At 46.2% G+C, this 24496-nt stretch overlaps 1 protein-coding gene across 3 annotated transcripts in view; it reads left to right on the top strand.

Annotated features, from left to right (window-relative positions):
• The first annotated feature begins 910 nt into the window (after positions 1-910).
• MAGI1 (membrane associated guanylate kinase, WW and PDZ domain containing 1) overlaps positions 911-24496 on the top strand; it is a 624267-nt gene continuing 600681 nt past the window's right edge. For all 3 annotated transcript variants that reach the window (XM_029916404.1, XM_029916403.1, XM_029916405.1), the window contains exon 1: positions 911-1783. In XM_029916404.1, coding sequence (XP_029772264.1) covers positions 1471-1783 — 313 coding nt within the window. In that variant the 5' untranslated portion in view covers positions 911-1470. The remainder of the gene's footprint in view (positions 1784-24496) is intronic.

Genomic DNA, 24496 nt, shown 5'->3' with positions numbered 1-24496 from the left:
TGCGGATCGCAGACCGGGGGTGATCCCAATCTCCTGGCCCCGGGGCGGGTCCGAAGGATTCTCGGCTCAGCCAGGAACTTGAGCGTGGAACAGATGACTGGCTCCAGAAGTCTTTGCAGAAAAGGCAGTTAAAAAGCTAGACCCCTTTTTAGGTTGAAGACTTGAATCTCCTCCAACCATTTGGCTCCATTCCCTTGCCTATAGTTTTCCCTGTGGCTTAAAAAGTTGGCTCCAAAGTTTAAGGGGGATCCCAAAGCTCACCAAAGCTCACAGGGATCCCAGCTGAGGGCCAGGGGACCCAGGGCCGCAGAGACACTGGCAATCCCAGCTCCAGGACCCGAACCCGCGCGCGTAGGCAGGCAGGGAGCCGACGCGCGCCTCCGGGTCTGGTCGGGCTCTGGGGTACTGAACTGCCTCGAGGGGCAGGGGCGGGATGGAGGAGCCGGGCAGGGTGACCGACAGCGTGGCCAGCCACTGGCCGAGGGCGGCGAGGAGGCTTAGGCTGGCGTGAGTGCGTGCGTGTGTGCGTGAGTGTGAGCGCGAGGGTGAGTGTGTGAGCCTCCCCAACCCCCACCTGTTTGAAATGGGTTTAAAATGCCAAAGGCCTGATTTCCCGTATTTCAAAAGTTGCAAACAGTCGGAGTAAAACACGTGCGCGTCCCCCTACCCCCAAGGGATTGGCTGATTCTAGAGCAAGGAAAGAAAAGGAGGAATAAGAAAGGGTGCGTGGAGAGGGGGTAAGTTGCCTTTTGGAAGATCGGTTTTAGGACCCAACGGGAAACACTCTGGAATCTCTCCCTTCGGGAAGGAGAGGTGGGGCGGGCCGGCCGGCTGGCGGCCGCGGGGCGCATGCGCGCGCGTCTTCTCTCGCCGGCCGCTGCGCTCGGCGGCGCGGAATAGAATGAACTGTAACAAAACAAGCCGAGCCTTTGTATCTGCTTAAAGGGGCCGCAGGCACTTCCCTCCTGACCCCCCCAACCCCCGCTCGGCTACCGCGTCTCCAGGGCTCCCAGCAACTGGCTGGAAGGGCTTCCCTCACCCTCAGGAACAGCCCGCCAGCGAGGAAAGGCGAGCCAGGCGGGAGGAAAAGAGGAGACACCGCATTTCTAAGAGGCAAGAAAGGAAGGAAGGAAGGAAAAAAATAACCCAAGCGGCGCAGAGTGGACTCTGGTCCCGGAGAGAACGATCGGGCGCCGGAACGTGGATCGAGAAGCACCGGAATGCAAACAAAGCTCGCGGGCGCCTGTGCAGGGCTCGCGGGGAAGACCAGAAAGTTTGTTTTATGATGGCTTGAGTGCGCGAGTGTGTGCAGGGGAGCGAGGCTGCCAAGTTTCTCTCTCCCGTTGCGTTATTTGGGGGGAGATGTCTCTCCCATGAACCAGCCGGGAGCCCGGGGGCTTGTGCTGTGGGGGGCACCTGTCTCTTATTTATTATTTTTTTGTGGGAGGCGGAGGGGTGTAACAACCCATCATGTCGAGAGTGATCCAGAAGAAGAACCACTGGACTAGTAAGGTTCATGAATGCACCGTGAGACGGGGACCCCAGGGCGAGCTGGGGGTGACGGTGCTAGGGGGCGCGGAGAACGGGGAGTTTCCATATGTCGGAGCGGTGGCCGCGGCCGAGGCGGCGGGGCTTCCCGGCGGAGGCGAGGGCCCTTGGCTGGGCGAAGGGGAACTGCTGCTGGAGGTGCAAGGGATCCGGGTGTCCGGCTTGCCCCGCTATGACGTGCTGGGAGTCATCGACAGCTGCAAGGAGGCCGTCACCTTCAAAGCCGTCAGACAAGGTAAGCCGGGACGCGCCTCCGGGAGGCGCCCGCAAAACGGGGAGCGGCCTGCGGGGTGCCCCCCGCCGCATTTCGATTTCCCGCGTTCCTCCTCCGAGCGCAGCTTAGAGGGGAAGTTGGGGTCGTGCGCCCTGTCGTGGTGAAATGAGCAAAGTTGTTGAGAGGCTGTGGGTTGTTTGCCCACCTGCGTTGGAAAGAGGGGGTTGGATTTGCTCTGGGAAGCGGAGAGACTTTTCTCAGGTCTGGTTTGCCAACCTGTTATCTTCTCCACCAAGTACAGCGCAGCTTGCCTGCGCGGGGAGGGGAGTTGGGAAACTGAGGCAGGGGCAAAGTGGACGGTCTGCGGGCTTCTCCGGGAAGTGATGCAGCAGCCGCAGCCGCTGCGTTCTTGTGCGGCTTATCTGTTGCCAGACCCGGAGAATGGGTATGAACGAGAAGAGGGGTCTGTGGTTACCGACCTCCTCCATCAGGAAATCTACTTCACCAGGCATCCCTCCAGGTGGGCTGGGGCGTGACCGCCCTGCAGGCTCCAGTGCCCGCCTCCTGAAGATCCTGCATTCACCCCAGAGCTGGATGACGCATGTATCTTCGCCGTGTGGCCCAGCCCCAGGCATGGGGGGGGGGGGGGAAGGAGTATTTCTGTCTGCTGGAATCTAGCCCAACTTTCTACTGCCTCCACCACCACCACCACCATCACCACCATCATCATTGTTGATGATGATAATGGTAGCTACGATTCACTGTTAGCTTACTGCGTGCCAGGCTCTGTGTTGAATGCTCTCCTTGCGCTATTTTGTTCTGATTGACAGTTCTGTGATGGAGTTGTTTTTATAAACCCCAAATTACAGATAAGGAAACTGGGACTGATATTGCAGAAGTTACTTACCCAAGGTCACACGGATACCAGAAGTGAGGGTTTCAGTCCCAGCAAGCCTTGAGCACTAGGGGGAAAGAGCTGGGGGCGGGGGGGGGGGGGGGGGGGGGGGGGGGGGGGGGGGGGGGGGGGGGGGGAAGGATGGCTCTCCTGGGCTGGATGGGTTGATTTCTGGGGAGGGAATGTCGCAAACTCCTCTTTCAGAAGCCAGCAGAGGAGTGCCTACCTCTTTGATTGTTACTGGTGGTGGGGAATCCCTCCTGCCTGGGTTTGGTGCCAGCAAGGGGCTATCCTTAGATCAGTCCAACAGAGAAGGACTTGATTCCCTTAAAGCATCCCTTGCACCACCGAATGCCATGACAGAGCTTTTCCTGCATGAAAGCGGCAGAGGAGGTGGCAAAGTTGAGCGTGGTGAAAAGTTCCCATATGTGCCTGTGGCCTGGAAGGGCACACTGCAGCTGGAGGAATGTGTTAAAAGAAAGGAAGCCTGGGCTGGGCTGGCTGGGCTGGGCTGAGCAGATCCTTGCGAACAGGCCCATACCAGATGAAACAGAGGAGGGGGGCAAAAGGAATTGTCAGGGCTTTTGGTAGTTTGGGGGAATGATGGACTTATAGAAAGCTCCTTCCATTTATGTCCTCATCTTCTACTGGGACATCTCCTCCAAGAAGCCCTCCGGCATCCTACTAAGCTGAACAAACCCTTCTTCCTTTGGGCTCCCCTAAATGTGTACTTTGTAGTTTTTTTTTTTTTTTTCTTACTCTGATCTGCGCCACCTCTCCTTTCCACACAAGGTGGCAAGCTTATTGGAGAGAGACTGTTATTCATTGTGCGTCTCCCCAGGCTTTGCTTGAGGTCTAACTCCTCCTTCACCTGAGAGTGTGTCATCTGTAAACTGGCTTTCGTCTGGGTGTTACCTAAAGTGATAAGTGGAATGTGTGCAGAGCTGTGCCTGCCACATAGGAAGTAAAGAAGATATATTATGTTTAATTCAATTTGGCCGGTTACTTATTTCTCGGTCTAGCTTCTGGCGTTAGGAACCTGGATTATGAATTTAATGCCTGTCCCTGGATTGTTAGGACTTGGTCGAACTATAGAGAAAATTCTGTGTCCAGGCATTTGGTGGGAGCAGCTCCAGGTCTCAGCGTTTTTGAGAAAAGGTGAAGGAAAGACAAGCAGGGGTACCTCCCCATCTATTATCTGCCTACTGGGTCCTACGTGGGGGCTTGTTTTTAATGTGCAAGATGCTGCATGTGACTGAACTTGTACCCAGTAGTCATCCAAGATCCCAGAGGCATAATGCCAGGCTGCCTCATCATGGACCTAAGCAAGGATTGGTCAGATGACCAAGTGCGTTTGAAATCAGACACCTCTGGATTCAAAGGGAACTGTACTGTCTCCAAATGTTACTTCCCTTCATCTAGAACCATTCTGTGTGCTGCACAGGACTGTTCATAGCAGGTGTGTCTGTGTGTGTGTAAATCTACTTGTTCTACTCAGGATAGCATAAAGATGTGGATGGAATCCATTGCGGTGTGAAAGCTACTATTTTATGTAATAATTACATGGGTACAGTTCTTCCAACATCTTCATTACAGAAACATGGCACTAGAGAGCCTTTCGCTAATCTTCTCTTCCCCTTCGTGGAGAGAATATGATTTAAATTCTACGACAGAATTGCTCTTGCTATGTCTTCATTACTGTGTTTGAATCCTATGAGATAGGCTCATCCTTGGGATGAGGTAAAGGAAAATGTTACTTTTGTCTGCACCCTGAGCTAGCCACTCCCAGGGACACAGGGCACTTTGCGTGCCATCTGTATGGAAATGTCACGGTCTTCCTGTGGGAGAAAATTCTGTTTCTATTTCATGGCAGCTCCCTGGAAAGATGCACAGACTAAAATAGTCTGTAGCAAATGGTATTATATGAAGCAGGACTGGATTGTGAAGGAACCAAGCTCCATGGGTCTACTAGCTGGACTTGGTTCATTTTAAATGGAGAAGACAGTCTTTTGTTACAAGGTGCTTAAAAAAAATCTAAGGACACCAGTATGTGTTATATCCATTGTGTTATTTTGTATCTATAATATGGCACGTGTATACTTGTTAGGCTTGGTAAGTACATATTATGTTCGTCTGTAGTGAAATGCACAGATCTTCAGTATGTAGTTTGGTGAGTTTTGAAAAATGTTTGTGTTTATTTTATGTTCATCCAAATCAAGATCTAGAATATTCCCATTACCCTAGAAATTTCCCTTCTCCAGTCCATTCCCCACATCTCCTCCAGAGGCAGAGGCTGTCCTATTTCTTTTACCATGGGTTAGTTTTATTTATTATTGAAGTTCCTAAAAATAAAACAAAGCCCCACACACTCTGGTGCTGGGCTTTTTTTGCTCTACAAAATATTTTGGAGATTTCATATTGTTGTACATATCCTCTTCCTCCTCCTCCTCTTCTTTCTTCTTCTTTAAAGATTGTAAGTAATCTCTTTCCCCCACGTGGAGCTCGAACTCACAACCCCAGATCAAGAACTCCATGTTCTGACTGAGCCAGCCCAGTACCCCTCATTGTTCTTTTTCATTGTTGAGTAGTATTCCATTTTAGGTATATATGTGTGTGTGTATACCAGTTTTTTTTTTCAAGTTTATTTTGAGAGAGAGGGAAAGAGAAAGAGAATCTCAAGAAGGCTCTGCACTGTCAGTGTAGGAGCCTGACATAGGGCTTGAACCCAGAAACCATGAAATCATGACCTGAGCTGAAATGAAGACTTGGACACCTAACTGACTGAGCCACCCGGGCGCCCCTGTACATGCCAGTTTTTAAATATTTTTGATTGTCAGTAGACGTTTGGGCTATTTATCACTTTTGGCTATTATGAATTTAGACGCCAAAAATATTCCACTTGCTCCACATTTTTGCCAGTCTTTAATTGTGCCTGTCTTTTGAATTCTAGTGTATGTGGAAAAAGAAACTAGGGTAATTAAGGATACTCTGCTATAGGATATAAGCTAAGCACTTGCTTTAGAATGTGCCAGGTCCCTGGCTACGCTAGTACTCTGGACATTTTGGTTTTTATTCCTCACTGCTGGAATCAGATGTCAGAAACTGGGGTCCACAGTTTGGGCAGCCTTTCCGAGAGTTGTACATGTGGCAGAAGTAGAGCTGGAACTCAGCTGTGTTGGATTCCAGAAGCCCATGCTCCTAACTCCTCCATCAGTGGGCCAGCAGGGCCTCCGACCCGACCCGTGGCATCACCTGCCAACGGGTTAGACGTGCAAATTCCTGGGCCTCGCCCCAGTCCTACTGATGATTCCGAAATTCAGAAACCCAGGAGGTGGGGCCTATGGGGTAGTTGTTAACCAGCCCTCAGGTGATTCTAAGACTCAGTTTTGAGAATTGCTACCCTAAGGTACAACTGACTCTGAGCACATGGCCCATGACATGGGTGTCCTGGGCCCCCAGACAGGCTCTGCCAGCTCGTGCTACCCTCTCTGGAAAGTCACCCTCTTTGGGTGAAGTTTCATTTTTTCTTTTCCTTTTTTTTTTTTTAAATCTGTTTATTTTGAGAGGAAGAGTGAGAGAAAGAGAGGTGGTGAGGGGGAGGGAGGGAGGGAGAAGCAGAAAGGGAGAGAGAGAGAATCCCAAGCAGGCTCTGCACTGTCATTGTGGAGCCCTTTTAGTGTGGAACCTGGCCTAGGGCTCGAACTCACAAACCATGAGATCATGACCTGAGGTGAAACCAAGAGTCAGACGCTTAATGGACTGAGCTACCCAGGTGTCCCTCTTCATTTCCTTCGTGCCAAAAATAAATGACTGTGCCCTTGACGTCCTTCGCACTCATAAAATGCTGCAATCCCATGAATAACCCCGACTCCAGAAGTTGAAATGGTGTGATTGTAGTTTCCCAAATTGGTCATATTGTAGGTCATGCTTTCATATTTTCGTAGGTGAAGTTTGTGGTTTTGCAAATTACCCAGAAGCTGAAACTGTCCACATTTTAGACAGAATGGAGACAATAAATAAGACACAACTTAAAAACCACGCCACCACCACCGGACCCTGTCCCTCACTGTCATGAGGGAATTATGACCACATGCAATTGAATATAGTTCTTTGTGCCTTTTTCTGTTTTGTTTTGATGTTGTGTGTTTATTTTGACTGATTGGGATATATGTATATATATATACATATATATATACATACACTACAACAGCTCTGTCACAAAATAATTCTCATTTTAAAACAGTGCCTTGCCTGTCTTGGTGTCCTGTGGATTCTGCTTTAGGGTCTCTGGGTTTGCTTTTTCTTCCCCTCTGCAGATGGTCACAAGATTGATTCTTTTCATTTGGTGTCAGGTGGTGTGTTGCTAAATGTTTAATAACTGGCTGCAGTGGAGACAAGGCCCAGATCTGCCTCATATCTGGAGTTGGGAAGAGATGCATGTAATTGATTCTCCGGGGCTGGTGTGAGCTGGTCCCAGCACACCGCTGGCCCTGTATAACATGGCTCTGCAGTCTCATGCTGTCCCCTCATCCTGTTCTGTGACTTCCTGGCCTTGTCACAGGCTCACATCATCATCTGTTTCTTCTTTTGTTAACATTTTTATTTATTTTAAAGTGATCTCTATACCCACCGTGTGGTTGGTTGAGCTTCTGACCCCAAGATCAAGAGTCACATTGACTACGGGTTGAACCAGCCAGCTTTCCCTTGTGTTCTCTTTATTGTCTGTCTCGCCTCCCCTTAGCATGTAAAACATGGTTTTCTCACTTGTTTACCCTTCTATTTTCCAGGGCCTAAAAGAGTACCTGGCAAATCCTAGGTGCTCACTAAAATTTGTCGGACATAAGTTGCTTTCTAAGTGTATGGTAAGACTAAGTGGTCTTCTACATAGACTAGACTGTATACATCCTTCCCCGTTTATTCACTAGTCATCTTTTATTTCTTCTGATTTAGGACCCTAATACATGCATTTCCCCATCACCAGATCTTCCAATCAGCTGATTCCCTGTGTCTAATAATTTATATTGAGCTATAAATAAATAAATGACCAGCAAGGCTTAATGAATTACATTGAAGTGCTTCTGCCTGTTGACTCTCACTGGGGTTTAAGAAGTGAAATTTCAGGGGCGCCTGGGTGGCCCAGTTGGTTGGGCATCTGACTTTGGCTCAGGTCATGATCTCGCATTTTGTGGGTTCAAGCCCCGCATCAGGCTCTGTGCTGGCAGCTCAGAGCCTGGAGCCTCCTTCGGATTCTGTGTCTCCCTCTCTCTCTGCCCCTCCCATGCTCTGCTCTGTTTCTCTCTGTCTCTCAATAATAAATACAAATGTTAAAAAATTTTTTTAAAAAGTGAAATTTCAGATGCCAAGCAGGCAGGACAATGGGGGGCTTTTCAGTTTCTGTTGATGTGGGATCTGTTCTGTGTCAGCATCCATAAGAATGACACCTTACCTCTGTTTTCTCGTAGCATTGTCGTTGTGTACAGGTTTTCCAGCCAACAGCAAATCAGATCATTGCTGCAGGAAACAGTCTGAGTTTTGTCCTCTCTTGCTCTTAAATTGTGCTTTGTGTTTATATGTCTTTTTTTTTTTTTAACTTAAACTTTCAAAATCAATCTTTTTATTCTCTGTGCTAAAAGACCACTCTCTGAAGGATATTTTTAGGTGACACTGTGGAACATGCCACAGCTTTTATGAAAAAATAATGTGAGGACAGGCAACCCAACTTGTCCATTGTTTCCAGTGGCCACCCTTTGCCAATGGCTCTGTTATTTAAAAATAGATTAACTTGACCTTATGAGGCAATGGCTCACTGTATTTGTTGGCATTCATTACCCAGCTAGTTTCAGATGGCAAAATTGATGATATCCACCGAGGGGAATTAAGTGGTTTATAAGAGAAAACATTCTGACATCTCCTTACCACAAGGGTTTACATGAAGGATGTTGCTTTATAAACGATGGTTATTTAATGCAAAACACCGGTCTCTGATGCTAGTGGTCCTTTCCTTGAGTTTGTATATATGTGTAACAGGATATACTGATTTTTGTATACACTGAAAATAAAGGCTGTCAAATTCGTTAAGGGCTGACATTCACGTCCTAAAAAAGTAGGTTACAGCATTTTCGCCCATCTTTATGCAGCTTCTATGTGAGATCTATAACCTTGAAAAATCCCTCGTAAACACTGGAGCTTTGCTATACTGCACCCCTATGGATGTCTGCATTGAGACTGTATTTCTTGTGAATTTGTTTCGGTGTTTCCATAGCCAAACCCCCATGGATGTCAAGGACATGCCTATCATATTGATGTCTGCTTTATCATAAAGTGCCCTGTGGAGAGTCCAGTGTGTTCTTGATAATAACCTTTCTGAAGGCATGTAGCAAACTTAGGAGATGGAATTTGAACATTTTATGATTAAGTAACCATCTTCTCTTTTTATGGCTAAGTAATTAGAGAATGGAGTAATTCATTACTTATGATCATTTCTGTCATCCTTATCTCAGAGTGAAAACCAGCGTCCTCACAGTGGCTCACAAGGTCCCCTCATGATATGGCCCCTGAAGTTTCTGGTCTCTTTCCATCCATGGCCTCCTAGTCCCCACCTCTACATCTAGAAGGCTTACTCCCTCATGAAATTCAAGTTTTAACTACATGTCACCCCCTCGGTGACACGTCCTTTGACCGCATTATTGAAAGCCTTAACTCCTTGCTACTTGTCACTCCCTATAACCTTTTTCTGCTTTATTTCACTCCATGTTACATAGATCATTTCAAAATAAGTAAACCCCATATCTTGTCTCTCCTAGAATGGAAGTTCTAAGTGAGCAGGGATGTTCCTCATCTGGTCGCTGCTATGTTCCCAGTACCAAGAATAGTGCCTGGTGCATCATAGATGCTCAAGTATTTGTTGTACATACACTGGCAAATTGAGAACTAGAATAAATCTCTCCTGGGCTCAGTTGCCTCTGAAAATTCCCATATTTGACAGTCTCTGACCGTGTGGGTAACTTGTGATGGATCTTGTTAACCTTGATGAAGGCTTATATTTGCAGTCTGTGAATGTGGCCAAGTAGAGCTTAGCTGATTGATACAGGATTATTCTTTAAAAATTTTTTTATCTATCTATCATCTATCTACCTATCTATCTATCTGCTTATTATTCTTGAGAGAGAGAGTGCATGTTCATGAACAGGGGACGGGCAGAGGAAGAGAGAGAGAGAGAACCCAAGCAGGCTCCATGCTGTCAGCGCAGTGCCCAATATGAAGCTCAATCTCCTGATCCATGAGATTGTGACCTGACCTGAAATCAAGAGTTGAATACTTAAACCGACTAAGCCACCCAGGTGCCACCAGGAATATTCTTGAAGATGGCACTGGTGGCCGGTTTCAGTTGGTCTTCATGCCGAAGGGTTTCTGATAGCACCATACTGAGTATGTCAGGGAACCTCCCAAACTCTCTCTTCCAGGCACAGTGAGCTGTGTGTACAGACTTTTCCTGTTACCACCTCCATTGTTATGAGAAAGAATTGCATGAGAGGATTATATTCTCCATGCTAAGGGGTCAGCGCTACCAGTACTGCCATCAGAGGCCTTTGTGTGCTCCTTTAATGGAGCACAGTTATGTTTCCCACAATAAGACCAGTCTTTCAGCTGTCGTGAGACAAGACTTGAAGCTCTTTATGGACAGTGATGTGATGGTGCAACTAAAAGGCGATTATGCCTTGGTTATAAGCCATGTTGCAGAATTATTGCTGGATAGAGTGGTAACAGGACCCCAGGGCTGCTTGTAAGAAAACCCAGACATCATCAATTTATTGACACATTGTAGCTATGTAGGTTTTGGATTTAAGCTGGCCTGGATTAGAAGCCAGATTATTAAATTTACTATCCAGGTGAATCAGGGCAAGGTGCTTTACCTCTGTGCCAGGATTTCCCTGCTTGAAAATGGGGACACTATTGATAACTACTTCCTAGAGTTGATGGAAGAATAAAATGAGGGGGTTTAAGGAATCCACATGGCACACAGGGCCTGGCACATAGTGCCTGCTCTGTAAATGTTGGCTTCTGTTATTGTTTAAATGTTCCTCCTTTGAAAGCACTCCAGAGAGAAGAAAGAATCTCTTCAGAGTTAGAAGTTGTGGTATAGTTTCCTGTAGAGCTTTTTAAAGTCTAGAAAAAAAAAAACCCTCATTTTTTTCCTGCAGGATTCAGAAACCACTTTTTGGAAAAGGCTGTGGTTGGATTAGCTTAGACAAGTAAGAAGGAAACCCTGGACCTCACCATGGATTGGTGGAACTTCTCTTACATTGTCTCCAGTGACAGATTGGTTTCTAACAGCTGCCATTAGGTCCCCAGTTGTGCATAGATATAGAGGGAGAAGTCCTTCCTCTATTTCCTGGGGGTCCCGGGGAGAATGGTCATTGAGAACTTGACCCTGAGGGAGTGGCACTGTATCTGGGTTCTCAAATCAGGAAAGCGAGGGAAGCAGTGGGACATGGGGTTAGAAGGGTTTAGAGTCAGACTGGTTGGGTTCAAATCCAGGCTCTGCCACTTCCTAGCTGAACAGCCATGGGCACGTTAGCCTCCCAGAACCTCAGTCCTCCCAGTTGAAAAGGAGAATAATAGCTATCTCATTGGCTGGTTTTGAGAATTACATGGGTAGGTGTATGAAGAACACTTAGCCCTCTGCTTAGCATACAGGCAGTGTTTATTAGAATATCTACAAAATAGCACCCATGATGATTTTCAGCTGAGAAATGGACACTCTTCAATGAGTTCCTCTAAAGCAGTGGTTTAAAACTGGGAGTGGTTTTGCCCCTCAAGGGACCTTTGGCCATGCCTGGAAACATATTTGGTTGTTATAACTCGAGATATGGGATTGCTCCTGGCATGTAGGGAGGAGAGGCCAGGGAGTTTGCTGAATATCCTAGTGTGCAATTCAGCACTCCCCCGACTCCCACCAAGAGAGAATTCTCCAGCCCCAAATGGCCATAAGGCTGACTTTGAGAAACCCTGCTCTGATGTATGACTTCCGGGGTTGAGACTGGGAATCTGAATTAGGAGCAGTAAACCAATCCTAACTATTAACTTATTGACCTTCTGATAGGTTGCTGAAACCCAGGTAAGGGTTTTGCTTGGGGAGGTAATGTCATTCTCCTTTGAGCCATGAGAAAGTAAGCTGGAGAGGTCAGGTAATTTATCCCACCCCCTGGCAGCTGATGCAAGTAGATTCAAGCTCCGATCTGCCCACTTCCAAAATTCTGATCCTGGGTTTACACTCTAGAAATGTGGTGACTTCATAGCCAGGAGCCCCTGTGGCCTTCTATTGTGGGGGTCATTGTGGATGCACCTCTTTCAGGTTGTATCCTTGCTGCCTGAGGGTGTACAGAATGCCTAGTGACCCCACCAAGGAGAGTCCTAGAAATGAAAATGGATTCCCAAAGTATTCGTGGGCTGAACACCGAGTGTGCCTCTCCATATGGTCAAGTTCTTCTCCTTGCCTTGCGTGTTCTCCTGCACCAATGCTATTGGTTCCTTCCTCCTCTGTGCTCTCTTTTTCTCTCTCAACGCACACCATGATTTCAAGACAATAGTGTCTTGTAATTGCAGATTTGCCTGCCTGCCTCCCAAACAGGATTATATGTTTCTTGAATTCTTCTTGAAGGCAGCATCCCTGTTTTCTGTCTGTTTGTAATCTCTGCCCTCTGTAGGTGCTCGAGAAGTATCTATTCACTTGAATTCTTTTGAGGGTAATGAGTGGGCATAACTTTTAAATAAATAAAAAAAATTCTTGCCTGAGATCTTGTTGGCTAGAAAATCTGTGGCTTATTTTTAAGGCATATTAAATATACTTAACCATATGTCTGACTTTTCCATGATGATTTAAGATGGTTCTCTGCCAGCTGTTGTAGCATTTTGAACTGTAGAGAAAATATTGAATTAATTGTGTTGAAGGTCTTCGAGGGCTTTGATTCTGACCAGATGTGTGCAGGGATAGAGCCTGTGGCTTATGTAATGTGGCCACGGAAGGCATCACTTTGGCTTGATTTAAATAGAGTCAGGATTTTACCACCTGGATTCTTGGCCAAGACTCTTAGAATTTACATCTGATAGGGAGCGCATGCTCATTTCCTCCTCCAACTATCAGCCTGTTTAAGTCTGTGTGGCTTGGTTAAGAATTCAAAACTCCAGATCAGGTTGTTAAAAAAGAACTTTCCCTGGTGTTAGAGTGTGTGGATTTTTTCTTAACCCAAGCATAGGCATCCAGATTTTGGTTTCTAAGCTTTTAAATATTCAAATATTATTGTGACCTGGTACGTCTGTCAATCACATGTCATAGTTGGTGTGCTTTTCTACAGCTTATGTTTCTTTTCTCTGTGGAATTTATCTTTTTCCTCATTTAAATAGTGTGTACAATACAGAAAGATGTGAATATGAAAGGAAAATATATCTACTTTTGTCTCTAATCACACTCGATACATGTGTTATTACTCTATTTTTATCCAAATACACACACACACACACACACACACACACACAACACATTTTTTTGGTAGTTTTTTTGAGAGGCTCTTTTTCTTATGACAATTGGATAATACAATACATGTTGTTTTGTGAATTCTTTTTTCTTTTGGTGCCTAACAGGATATCATAGCTGTTTTTTCTGTACACTACACGTATATGTATTTTGTCATTTTGGTAGCTGTAGAACCATTTTAGGCTGTTCTATATTAAACCATGCTTGGAGGGGGAACATTGAATATTTAGGTAGTTTTCCCTTCCTATTTTACACAGCACCGTGATGAATAAATATCCTTATATTTACATTTTTTAGTGGACTTCATCTGTTTTCTTTGTACAGATGTTTAGAACTCTTGGGTCACACGAATTTTATTGCCTGACTTTTAAACTTTTTTTTTTAATGTTTATTTTTGAGAGAGAGAGAGAGAGAGAGAGAGAGAGAGAGATGGAGCAGTGGGGGAGGGGCAGAGAGAGAGACACACACACAAAGAATCGGAAGCAGGCTTCAGGCTCTGAGTTGTCAGCACAGAGCCTGACGTGGGGCTCGAACTCATGAACTGTGAGATCCTGACCTGAGCCGAGGTTGTACACTTAACCGATCCACCCAGTACTTCATTTTCTTATGACTTAGTATCCACCATCTTGTTGCTCTTCAGACAGCATTTCAACTTGTATCCCTGGTATCTGTATGTGAGAGTCCTGTATTTTCTCACTTACCTTGGTAATGACGCATACTACCTAGCACTAGAATTTTTTCTTTTTCATAATAGTCATCACAAATGCAATGCTGAGTAGGTATTTCAAAGGGCATGAGGGACTGGTGGGGACTGGGGTAAACTGGAAGGCACAGTTGGTCAGAGGGAGCATAGCTTCAGCCTTTTGCTGACCATGTGACAAGGTTGGCCCAGCGTTACCAGATTTTTCAAGTTTTCAAGAGAATCTAGAAGCTTAAATTGTTAAAAAACAAACTTTAACAATTTAAAAGTGTTGGTCAAAAAGCAAACAGAACACATCTGGGAGCCATATTTAGTCCGGGCGACAAGCTTGCAGCCCCTTGTTTGTATATTTGTCTCTCTTAGACTTCCAGAGTCATCATCTCATTTCTTGCTCCTGTCTGTATTCTCAGGGCCCATGATAATGACCAAATCACAGAGAGGGTCAGTAAGTGTGTGTTGAAGTGAATACTAGGTTCCAGAAGTGGTCTAGTTTGTCACCCCAGTCTGCGTGTGTTTACTGGTGGCCCAGCTGGTGACAGATCCCCCACTCCAGCTGTGGTGAGCTGGGGAGAGGATATCTTTTGGCAGCTGATCATAATTCTTGGCACATTTTGTCTCAGAGTCCTGGACCGCCGCACCTTTGAACGGCGTGCAGTGTGGCATCTTGACAATGACGTTTATGTGGATGTGTACTGGGAATGGTAGATGTTCCCTGCTCTGAGGTGATTTTACTGTGAAATATGTGGCCTTATGAATAAAAAGAAATAAATTAATTTTCTGTATATCACATAGGTTTTAACAAGAGCAGGTTGGTCCCCATTAACACGCCTTCCTTGGACATTCTGCAGATAAATCAGGGCCCTGACCTTTACCCTGAGGGTAGATGCTTTCAGAACATGATTAGCCTCTAAGACCAGCGGGCATCTGTTCTGCAGGGCCAGGGTTATATGGTAGAATTTGGGATTGTGAAAATGAAGGTAGCCCTTCTTGCTTTTCTGCCGGCACAATGGAGTGTCCTCCTGCATTGCATAACCACACTTGCTGTGTGAGGACAGGGAAAGGGGACTTACGTAGTTCGGATTGCAAGTTTAGTCAATGTACTTTTCCTGTCAAGGAGCCGAGCGAGAAAAGACCTCTATGAAACGATAACTGTGAAGTGGGCATCAGCAAAAGCAAACATTGGATTCAGGTGTGGCTGGGTTTCCACTTGGACTGTTGTTTCTTTCCTCTCCTTCCCTTGTCCGCTTCCTTCTCTTCACACCGGATTCAGAATCAGAACCTTCTTATAGACTGTGTAGGAATTCAAGTCTTAGATAGTATATTGTCTGTGTAATCCAAGGCTTGGGACTTGAGGCAGAACTAAGGAGAGGGGCTGGGTGGCTTAGCCAGTTGAGCATGTGACTCTTGATTTCAGTTCAGGTCACAGTTGCAGGGTTTGCGCCCTGATTTGGGCTGTGCTGAGAGCTCAGAGTCTGCTTGGGATTCTCTCTCTCTCCCTCCGTCTCTCTCTGCCCCTCCCCTCCTCCAAACAAAATAAATAAACTTAAAAAAAAACAACAACTAAGAGTTTTCATCTCGAGGCTGCTGTATGCCCTGATCCAATTCCTTTGTTATGATAACAGCTTTTGGGGCACCCAGAATTCCTCCAAGTTGGCATGAAATTTGGATTCTTTTCTACTTTAAAATGTTTAAGATTAGGGGTGCCTGACTCACTCAGTTGGTTAAGTGTCTAACTTTGGCTCACGTCATGATCTCACAGTCCATGAGTTCCAGCCCTGCATTGGGCTCTGTGCTGACAGCTTGGAGCCTGGAGCCTGCTTCAGATTCTGTGTCTCCCTCTTTCTCTGCTCCTTCTCTGCTTGTGCTTTGTCTCTCTCTCTCTTTCAAAATAATAAATAAACATTAAATTAAAAAAATGCTCAAGATCAAGATGTAGCTGGAAAAGCTTATATTACATGGTGTTTTAGGCCAGGTGATCCTTGATGAAATTCCTGAGCTTTGATCTTTCATAAAGGGAAGAAGAGTGTTTAGCCATACTGAATGATACCATAGTGTGCAGACATAGTTAGGCACCTTCCCGCCGTATATGGGAAGTACAGGGTGTTAGCTCAATATTGATGTGTTATCTATGTATACATCATTATTTATATGAGAATAGTTGGAGAGATAGGATGCCCAGCAAAGGAACAATTCATGTCAGTATTGCCTATTTCTGTCTCTCTAAAGTGTGGGAGAATACTGCCATAAGGAAGAGAGACCCTGGCTTTCTTAAGCAATGTGAATCAGTTTCTGATACATTTTTAGCTAAAAATGTAAGCTCAAGGGACACCTGGCTGTCTCATTCAGTAGAGCAGGCAACTCTCAGTCTTGGGTTGTGAGTTCAAGCCCCATGTTAGGCATAGAGGTTATTAAAAAAAAACACCACCACCAAAGTACGCTCAAGCTATTCTGTGTGAAATAATTAGCTCTAAGGAAGATAATTGTGTGAAGAAGGCATTAAAGGGAATGATGTTTTTTTTACTGTTGGTGTCTTTTTTTTTGTGTGTGTGTGTGTGGAAGGAGCCCTATCCCAGGGGTTTAATAAAACCTGGTGAGTCACCCTGTTGCCTGAATTCCTGAGGGAACAGAGACATCCAGAAAAGGCTGCGGGGGTGGGGGTGGAGTTTATAGCCCTGTGCACCTGTTACCAGGCACTTATATTCACCTGATGTCTGCTAACAGCTTGCGGGCAGAGCTGCTTGGAGAAAATCATCAGCTTTGGAAACAGCAGCCCACAAATTGGGTTTGGGTGGATGGAAAATGCATCAGAATTACCTGGGAGAGTTTTCAAGCGTTAGGCATCTGGGGTTGACTTCGTGAGTGATTCTAAGTCGTGCCTTCCTGCCCAGCGGGGTCTGGATGCGCGAACTCTGAAGAATGGTCCCCAGAACTGCCAGGGTGTGATTCAGTGTGGGGGTTGCCAGGCCCCAGCCCACACCCATGCAGTCCGCAGCCTGGAGGGTGGGCCCTGTGAGTCCACAGTGTTTAAACTAGTTCTGGCTGCTTGTGGGAAGTCCAAAGTCTGAGGCTCCTGGCTCGAAAACACCAGTCTTTTCAATTCCGGTTACCTAATAAATGATGGTGACAGACCTCATGCTGCACTCGAATGCACATTGGTTGGGGCAGGGAGTCAAGAATAGGAGGTCTAATGGAGTTATTTGAGCTAAAAGTTCTCCTTCAGGTGAACCCTGGCTGTGTGTGTATGTGTGGGTGGGAGGTCGCTCTCCTGCTTCAGGATTCCTACATTAGTCTGATAATTTAGAGAGTTCTCTTTCACAGCACCATACTTGCTGTTTCGTTTTTTAATTTTATTTATTCATTTTTTAAATGTTTATTTATTTTTGAGAGAGAGAGAGAAAGAGAGAGAGAGAATGAGAGGGAGAGGAGCAGAGAGAGAGGGAGGCGCAAAATCCAAAGCAGGCTCCAGGCTCTGAGCTGTCAGCACAGAGCCTGACGTGGGTGGGGCTCAAACCCATGAACCTCGAGATCATGACCTGAGCCAAAGTCAGATGCTTACCTGACTGAGCCACCCAGGCGCCCCCACATTGCTGTTTTAAAATAGAAAAGGAATTCTGGAGGAAAAATGGCACTCTCCACTAGAAGTGTCTGCGATGATGGAGATGATGGAAACGTTCTTTACCTACGATGATGCCCAATGTTGTATCTACTACCCGCTTGTGGGGACGTGTAATGCGGTGAGTGTAGCTCCATTTCATTGGCCACACAGTGGAAATGAAAACTTGCATTTTATGCACATATAATAATTTAAATCTACCTCTCAGTATCCTCATGGGGCTAGTGTCTACTGGACTGAACAGCACGAGAGACAGTGCCATTATAAATGGTGGGGACAGTTATGGTTCTTTGGTGTCACAACCAGCCACTCCTACAGGAAGACGCTGGAGTGTTGCTTTGGGTCGATGCTTGTTAAATGTGGAAGGTTGGGATGAGTAGTTTTTTCAGTGCTTTCTGGCCATTATTGTCCATGTGTTTACGGATGACATTTCTTTTAAAGAATCTCGGTGGATGGCGATATGCTGATTCTCCCAGAGTACTTTATGTGGGACAGCTCTGTTCTGGGAGCCGGGACGATGTTTTTTCTGTGGACTGCTCTGTCTCCAGCACCTTCTATGTTAGATGGTGGAATATATCATTTCAGCTTGAGTATTTCATCCAGACAGGGAGACTTTGAGTTACCCGGGGGTGGCAGAAAGCATTTTATCACCTTGTTGCTTTTGATTACAAGTCATAAAAAATAACTCAGATGGCTTAAACAACAAAGAGGATTGGCCGATGCACGTAACTAAGAATTTCAGGAAAAGGTAGGCGCTTCGGAAAGGGTTTGATCAGCATCACGCACCCCCCCCCCCCTCCGCCGGGCACCTGGGTCATGTTTCCTTCATTTGCTTCACAGTTGCCACTAGCCCATATGGTGACAATGTTCAAACTAGAAAATGTGTCTCTTCTGGGCACGCAGCATCCCAGCAGGGCCCGGAGAGCTGCTACAGGACAGCCTTGATCCCTTCAGGGCTGCTCTCTTTGTTGTGCTGGCTTTGGCCTCAGGATGACTTGTGTTGTTTGCAGATGGGTGAATGTGGCAAAAGGGGGTGGCATGCCTGCTTATTTATAGCTAAGCAGAGAGAGGCCCGGAGGAATTCCACATGCCGTGGGCTGAGGGGCTTAGGTCTGCAGTCCCTAAACCCATGGGTGAGGCTTGAGCCTTCACCTCCTTACCTTTCATATGCTCTGCTTAGAGGGCTTCAGGTATGGGAGGGGACCCAGGGAAAGAAGACCAAAGCCCACAATGCCAACAACAGCAGAATTGTGGTTGGCACGCTTTGCTCTGAGGGCCACATGTGCCTGATCTTTAATCCTCAGCTAGAGCTCCTGAAGTATGTGTACCATCCTCCCATTTTATAGGTGAGGCCACCGAGGCTTGAGAAGCTGTAACTGGTGCCAGGTTACCCAGCTGACGAAGTGACAGCGGTGAGCTTCCTCGGGCTTGGAGATGCACCAGGCTCTCACTCGAGTGCTGGGGTTGTGCCTTGCCGCGTGTGATGGCATCCCCTTCCGACCACACCGCACCATTGTGTGGATTTGCAGTACGGAAGTTTGTGGAGCATGGTCTGGGGGAGCTGGGTGCTGTTCCTGGCACTCTGGCTGGCCCCTGTCTTCGTGCCCTGGGGGAGAGGGCTTGCAACAGGCCTGGCCCATTGCAGCTCCGAGTTTCTCTGTCCTTCTGAGGCCACACCATGTGGGGGTCCAGACATGAGCATCTGTCCCTTCCAGTACTGATGAACACATCATGTTTCTCAGACATGGTTCTGGTGATGTCACTTGCACCCAGGGACCTGGCAAGGTTCTAGTCAACTTTTGAAGAATTGTGGTAAAATATGCATAACATACAGTTTACCATTTTAGCCCTTGTTTAAATGTATGTTTCATTGGCATCAGATACCCTTGCCATGGTGTGCAGTCACCATTCGTCTCCAAAACTCTCATCCTCTCCAACTGGAGCTTTGTTCCTGCTAAGTAGTTAACTGCCCCCTCTGCTCTTTCCCAGCCCCTGGCAACCACCATTCTGCTTTCTGTCTTGATAAATCTGGACTCTGGGGGGAACCATATAGTATTTGTCCTTTTGTGACAGGCTCATTTCCCTCAACACAGAGTCCTCAAGCTTCATCCATGTGGTAGAATGTGGCAGATCCTTCTTCCTCTTCAAGGCTGCGTAATATCCCACTGTGTGGCTATACCACATTGGCCCTTTCTTCTGTCTGTGAATGCATGGAGGAGGTTTCCACCTTTTTCTATTGGGCTTTTGTCTTCCAACTGCTCTCAGGAGCAGGTGCAGTTGGGTTTTCTTGGTGTCTTTGGCCTCCTTCCTCTGTGTTCTTCCTTTCTCATAGCTTAGCCTGATGCTTCCCAGGGATTTCAAGAGTACCACATGCCCAATGTCTCTTCCAGCTCTAAAGATCGGGAATAGATGGCCCAGGGGAGCATTGCCACTGTGTTTCCTCCCCTCCTCAGTGGCACTTAGAACAGCGTGCAAAGGGTATGCATGTTGATCTTCTGGTCTTAGAGGCTTCAATCCCCCCATCAGCTCTGGTCTGGCCAAGTTTCCGCCTTTCTAGGTTGGAGGCCATACACTGCAGGCTCACAGGCTTTGCTCTTCAGATGGGCCGGTTCAAATCCAGTCTCTCTGCTTAGGTTTGCCAGGTGAGCTTGGGTATGTGATTTTACCCCTGTGACTTAGGGATCCCAAGACACACATCTTGTGTGGTTGTTGTGAAGATGATGGGCAACATAGCAGTGAAGCTCTCAGCATGAAACATGGAGCAAAGGCAGCGTTGAATAAACGATAGTTATTATTACATTAGGTTTGTCAGTTTTCCTCTTTTGAATCTGATAACTTTTGATTTTAGGTTCGTGGAGGCGCCGAATTGACTGCGTAATTGACTCAAAACACTTCTGTTTAACACTCTGGTTTTTAATCTTCGTTCTTGGCACTGCCACCTCCTGTTAGATTTTATGGAGCTGAATTTGTTGGACCAAATTACATAGAGCAGCTTTGATGGAAGCACATTCTATACTATCTTTATGTCTTCATGTTATTTCCCTTAAATTTCTTGCTTGAAGTAGAAGTTAGTCACCACCCTTTAGGAAGCTACAAATTATTATAGAGCAATTAAATGATTCCTGGATCTTTAGAATTCTAGAATGGTATAAAGAGAGAAGGATAGCAAATGCATATGGGCATTTCCCAATAAACTTTATGCCAGGGTAATTGTCTGGTTTGGTTAAGTTTTCTTTTCTGTCGATTATTCCAGCTATGAATGGTATCAAAGTAGAGCCCCTGGACATTTATTGCTTATAGAGATTTTTATAGGGGCAGTTGGATGGCCCAGTCGGTTGAACCTCAGACTCTTGATTTCAGCTCAGGTCATGATCTTAATGCTTTGTGGGATCGAGTCCTGTGTTGGGCTCGGTGCTTGACAGCATGGAGCTTGCCTGGGATTCTCGCTCTCTCTCTCTCTCTCTCTCTTTCTGCCCTTCCCTCTTGCACACACAGATTCTCTCTCATAATAAATAAAAAGTTAAAAAAAATTTTTGTATACTTTTATCTCACTCCATAAAAGCCCTGTGTCTATGCTTTCCTGTAAGTGCTGCATATTAAGTCATTAACTCCTAAATAACTCTGTAAAGGCAGGTATTATAATCATTCCCATTTTTCAGAAGAAGAAACTGAGGTTCAGAGAAGTTGAGATGTTCTCTGCCATGACCATTAATGGCAGCGCCAGGACACACACCAAGTTCTCAGGTGCAGGAATGAATGCTCAATGCTCCTATCAGAGCTGGGAGGTGCAGTTATTCATGAGGAGAGGGGAGCTTGCAGGGTTTAAGGTCAACTGAGTTGGTGCTTTATAAAAAAATTTTTTTTAATGTTTATTTGTATTTGATAGACAGAGCGTGAGCAAGGGAGGGGCAGAGAGAGAGAGAGAGAGAGAGAGAGAGAGAGAGAGAGAGAGAGAGAGAGAGAGAGAGAGAGAGAAATGGAGGTGGAGACACAGAACTCGAAGCAGGCTCCAGGCTCCATGCTATTAGCATGGAGCCCGATGCAGGGCTCAGACTCAACAAACTGTGAGATCATGACCTGAGCCAAAGTTGGACGATCGACCGACTGAGCCACCCAGGTGCCCCTGAGCCAACGCTTTATGTCTAGGTCTTTGATGCCCCATCCTGAGCTGATTTTGATTGACCACAGCTATCTGCATTTATCAGTCAGTACTCATATGTTGTGTCTTTCCATTTACATGTTTCCAAATCAAGAAAGACCATGGTCCCTCTGACAGGGCAGTTACAGGAAGCCCAGCAAATGATGTAACAAATCAGGGTGGCTTTGTGGGAAAACAAGGTGCTTCCTGGCTGTCTCACTTTATTTCTTCTTTTAAGTGATCTGGGACTCTGCTATTTTATAATGCTTGTGCCTCAGTATCTTCATGTGTAGAAAGAGGAGAGTGCTCTATTCATACATGTGAAGGCAAACTCCTAGAAATCAGTGAACATTTATTAGTTGTGTGTCCACTGAGCCCAGGCAGGCTGTTGTGTGGATGTGGTCTTTCCACTCCTTCAGTACCAGCGGTGGCCCTGCAGGCTGGGGAATTTGCAGTAATCCACGATGGGGCACACAGCTCCTGACCCGGTGCTTGGGTGCAAGGCCCACTTTTGAATCGTTTCCCAGACTGCCAGGTTGCCCAGTCGTGTTTCCTGTTCGGGGCAGCACCCAGCAACGGGATTCCATGAATATGTGCTTGGATCTGACCCACTTTGTGCCTGTCTGTAACCACTTGTGTCTGAGTCCTCATGATTTGTCCCTATGATTCAGGAGTGACTGTGGACTCCAATTCAGATAATGGGTGGGGGTGCAGCAAGGGGAATAAACGGTGTTGTGGGCATCCCCAGGAGGAAGAGATGATGTGAAGACAGTTTGTAGCCAGTCAGGCTTGAGACAGGCCTGTGGAGGAGGTTGTATTTGTCATTAGTAGGATATTTATAGGGATGGCGTGGAATGTTATTGTAAGTGAAGGGAACGGCAGGAGCAGAGGCCTAAAGCAGGAAAATTCCAAGTACGCCCACGGCCCAGACTGTCTGGAGTTAAGAGAACATGTAAGGCAAGAGTGGAATGAGTTAGCATCCTCCCTTTATCAGGCTTGGCAGAAATTCAACAGTGCTCATTAACTGTGGGTCTTGATGTGACTTGATCGAGCCTTTGTGGAGAGCAGTTAGGAAGAACCCATCAAATGTGGCACCGTTTGGGGGCACCTGGGTGGCTCAGTCAGTTAAGTGTCTGCCTCTTGATTTTGGCTCAGGTCATGATCTTATGATTTGTGAGTTTGAGCTCCACAAGGGTCTCCGTTCCTAATGATGTGGAGTTTGTGTGGGATTCTCTCTCTCCCTCTCTGTCTGCACCTCCCACACCCATGCTCGTGCTCTCTCTCTCTCTCTCTCTCTCTCTCTCAAAAGTAAATAAATAAACTTTAAAAAAAAAAGGCAACATTTTGACCTAGCATTCCCACTACTGGAAGCCCATTCTCTGTTAATACTCAAAAAGTCATGGAAGTTATATGTCCTCTATCACGCTGCTCATAATGACTATAATCTGACATTGACTTTCAAGTGTTGTTGGTGATTGAGAAATTATGCACCACACTAAAGCGGCATATTCTGTAGTTGATTGGAAAAAATGGGGGTGCCTGGCTGGCTCAGTCAGTAGTGCATGTGGCTCTTGGTCTCAGGGTCAGGAGTTTGAACCCCGCGTTTGGTGTAGAGATTGCTTAAGTAAAATAAACTTAAAAAAGAAAGAAAAAATGAAGTGGCTCTCTGTGCCCTGACATATAAACATATTGTAACCTCTTCAATAAAAAAATGCAAGAGATAGAACAGCATCTGTAGGGTCACCCCATTTGTATAACTCATTTGTAGCCTGCCTAGGTGGGTGTATTTGTGTGAGCCCTAAAAATAAAAATGGGGGCGCCTGGGTAGCTCAGTTGGTTAAGCATCCGACTTCGGCTCAGGTCATGATCTCACAGTTCATGGGTTTGAGTGCCGCATCGGGCTCTGTGCTGACAGCTTGGAGCCTGGAGCCTGCTTCAGATTCTGTGTCTCCCTCCCTCTCTGTCTGCCCCTCCCCCGCTCACACTCTGTCTCTCAAAAATAAAAATAAAAAAAAAACATAAAAAAATTAAAAAAAACGTCTGGCCCACCGTGGAACTGTTCCCCATGGCTGCCTGAGTGGTGGTCATATGCCCCAGTGTGCTTGACAAATACCGGCTTTGCACCTGTTGTCCTTGTATGATGATTCAGTGGTGCTGCCTTTCAGTCTTCAGTGTCTTGGTGTGCCTGATGGATTCTATGGTCACCCTAACCTTCCCCTGAGGATCAGAAGTGGAGGAAGAGAAGCTGCCTGTTAACACAGGTGACTTGGCATAGTGTACAACAGGCTGGCATTATTTTTGCAAGGTCAATAAAGGATTATGGCCCTAATACATTAGCTAGTGGTTTACAGCTGAGCCACGAAGCATGGTCATTACCAAGAAAGACGTTACCTTTCTTTTCGTTTTGTCAGATACCTGAGCATTTCCTTTGCTTTACTTAAATAGGTCTTCAGTTAACTCACTGAAGATATTCATTGTCCGGGAACAGTGCTCTTTACCATGTGCCACTACCAAGGTTTTCAAAGACCTAGTGGGGATTTTTGCATTTCCTTTTTTCATTTGGCTCCTAGGCCACGAATTGAAATTCTCCTTTGGAAAAACAACACACCTTAAAAAAAAATGTAAAAATCGTGGCCTTCGCCACCCCCAGGTTCCTCAAACATAAATTTAGACACAATAGAAGTCAGAATTATTAAAGGAACTACTTGTAAACTATTGACCTAGAGTGGGCTTTAGAGTTGGCCGGACTCCTCTTTTCTTCACTTCCCAGTAAAATCTTAGAGGAAATGGGGATGGGTGGGAAATAACTATAGTTGAAAAATAGCCGTGATTCACATTTACCAGACATCACGGG

The sequence above is a fragment of the Suricata suricatta genome, chromosome 12, assembly GCF_006229205.1.
Source record: "Suricata suricatta isolate VVHF042 chromosome 12, meerkat_22Aug2017_6uvM2_HiC, whole genome shotgun sequence".
Taxonomy (NCBI): Eukaryota; Metazoa; Chordata; class Mammalia; order Carnivora; family Herpestidae; genus Suricata; species Suricata suricatta.
This window is presented reverse-complemented; position numbering and strand designations above follow the sequence as displayed.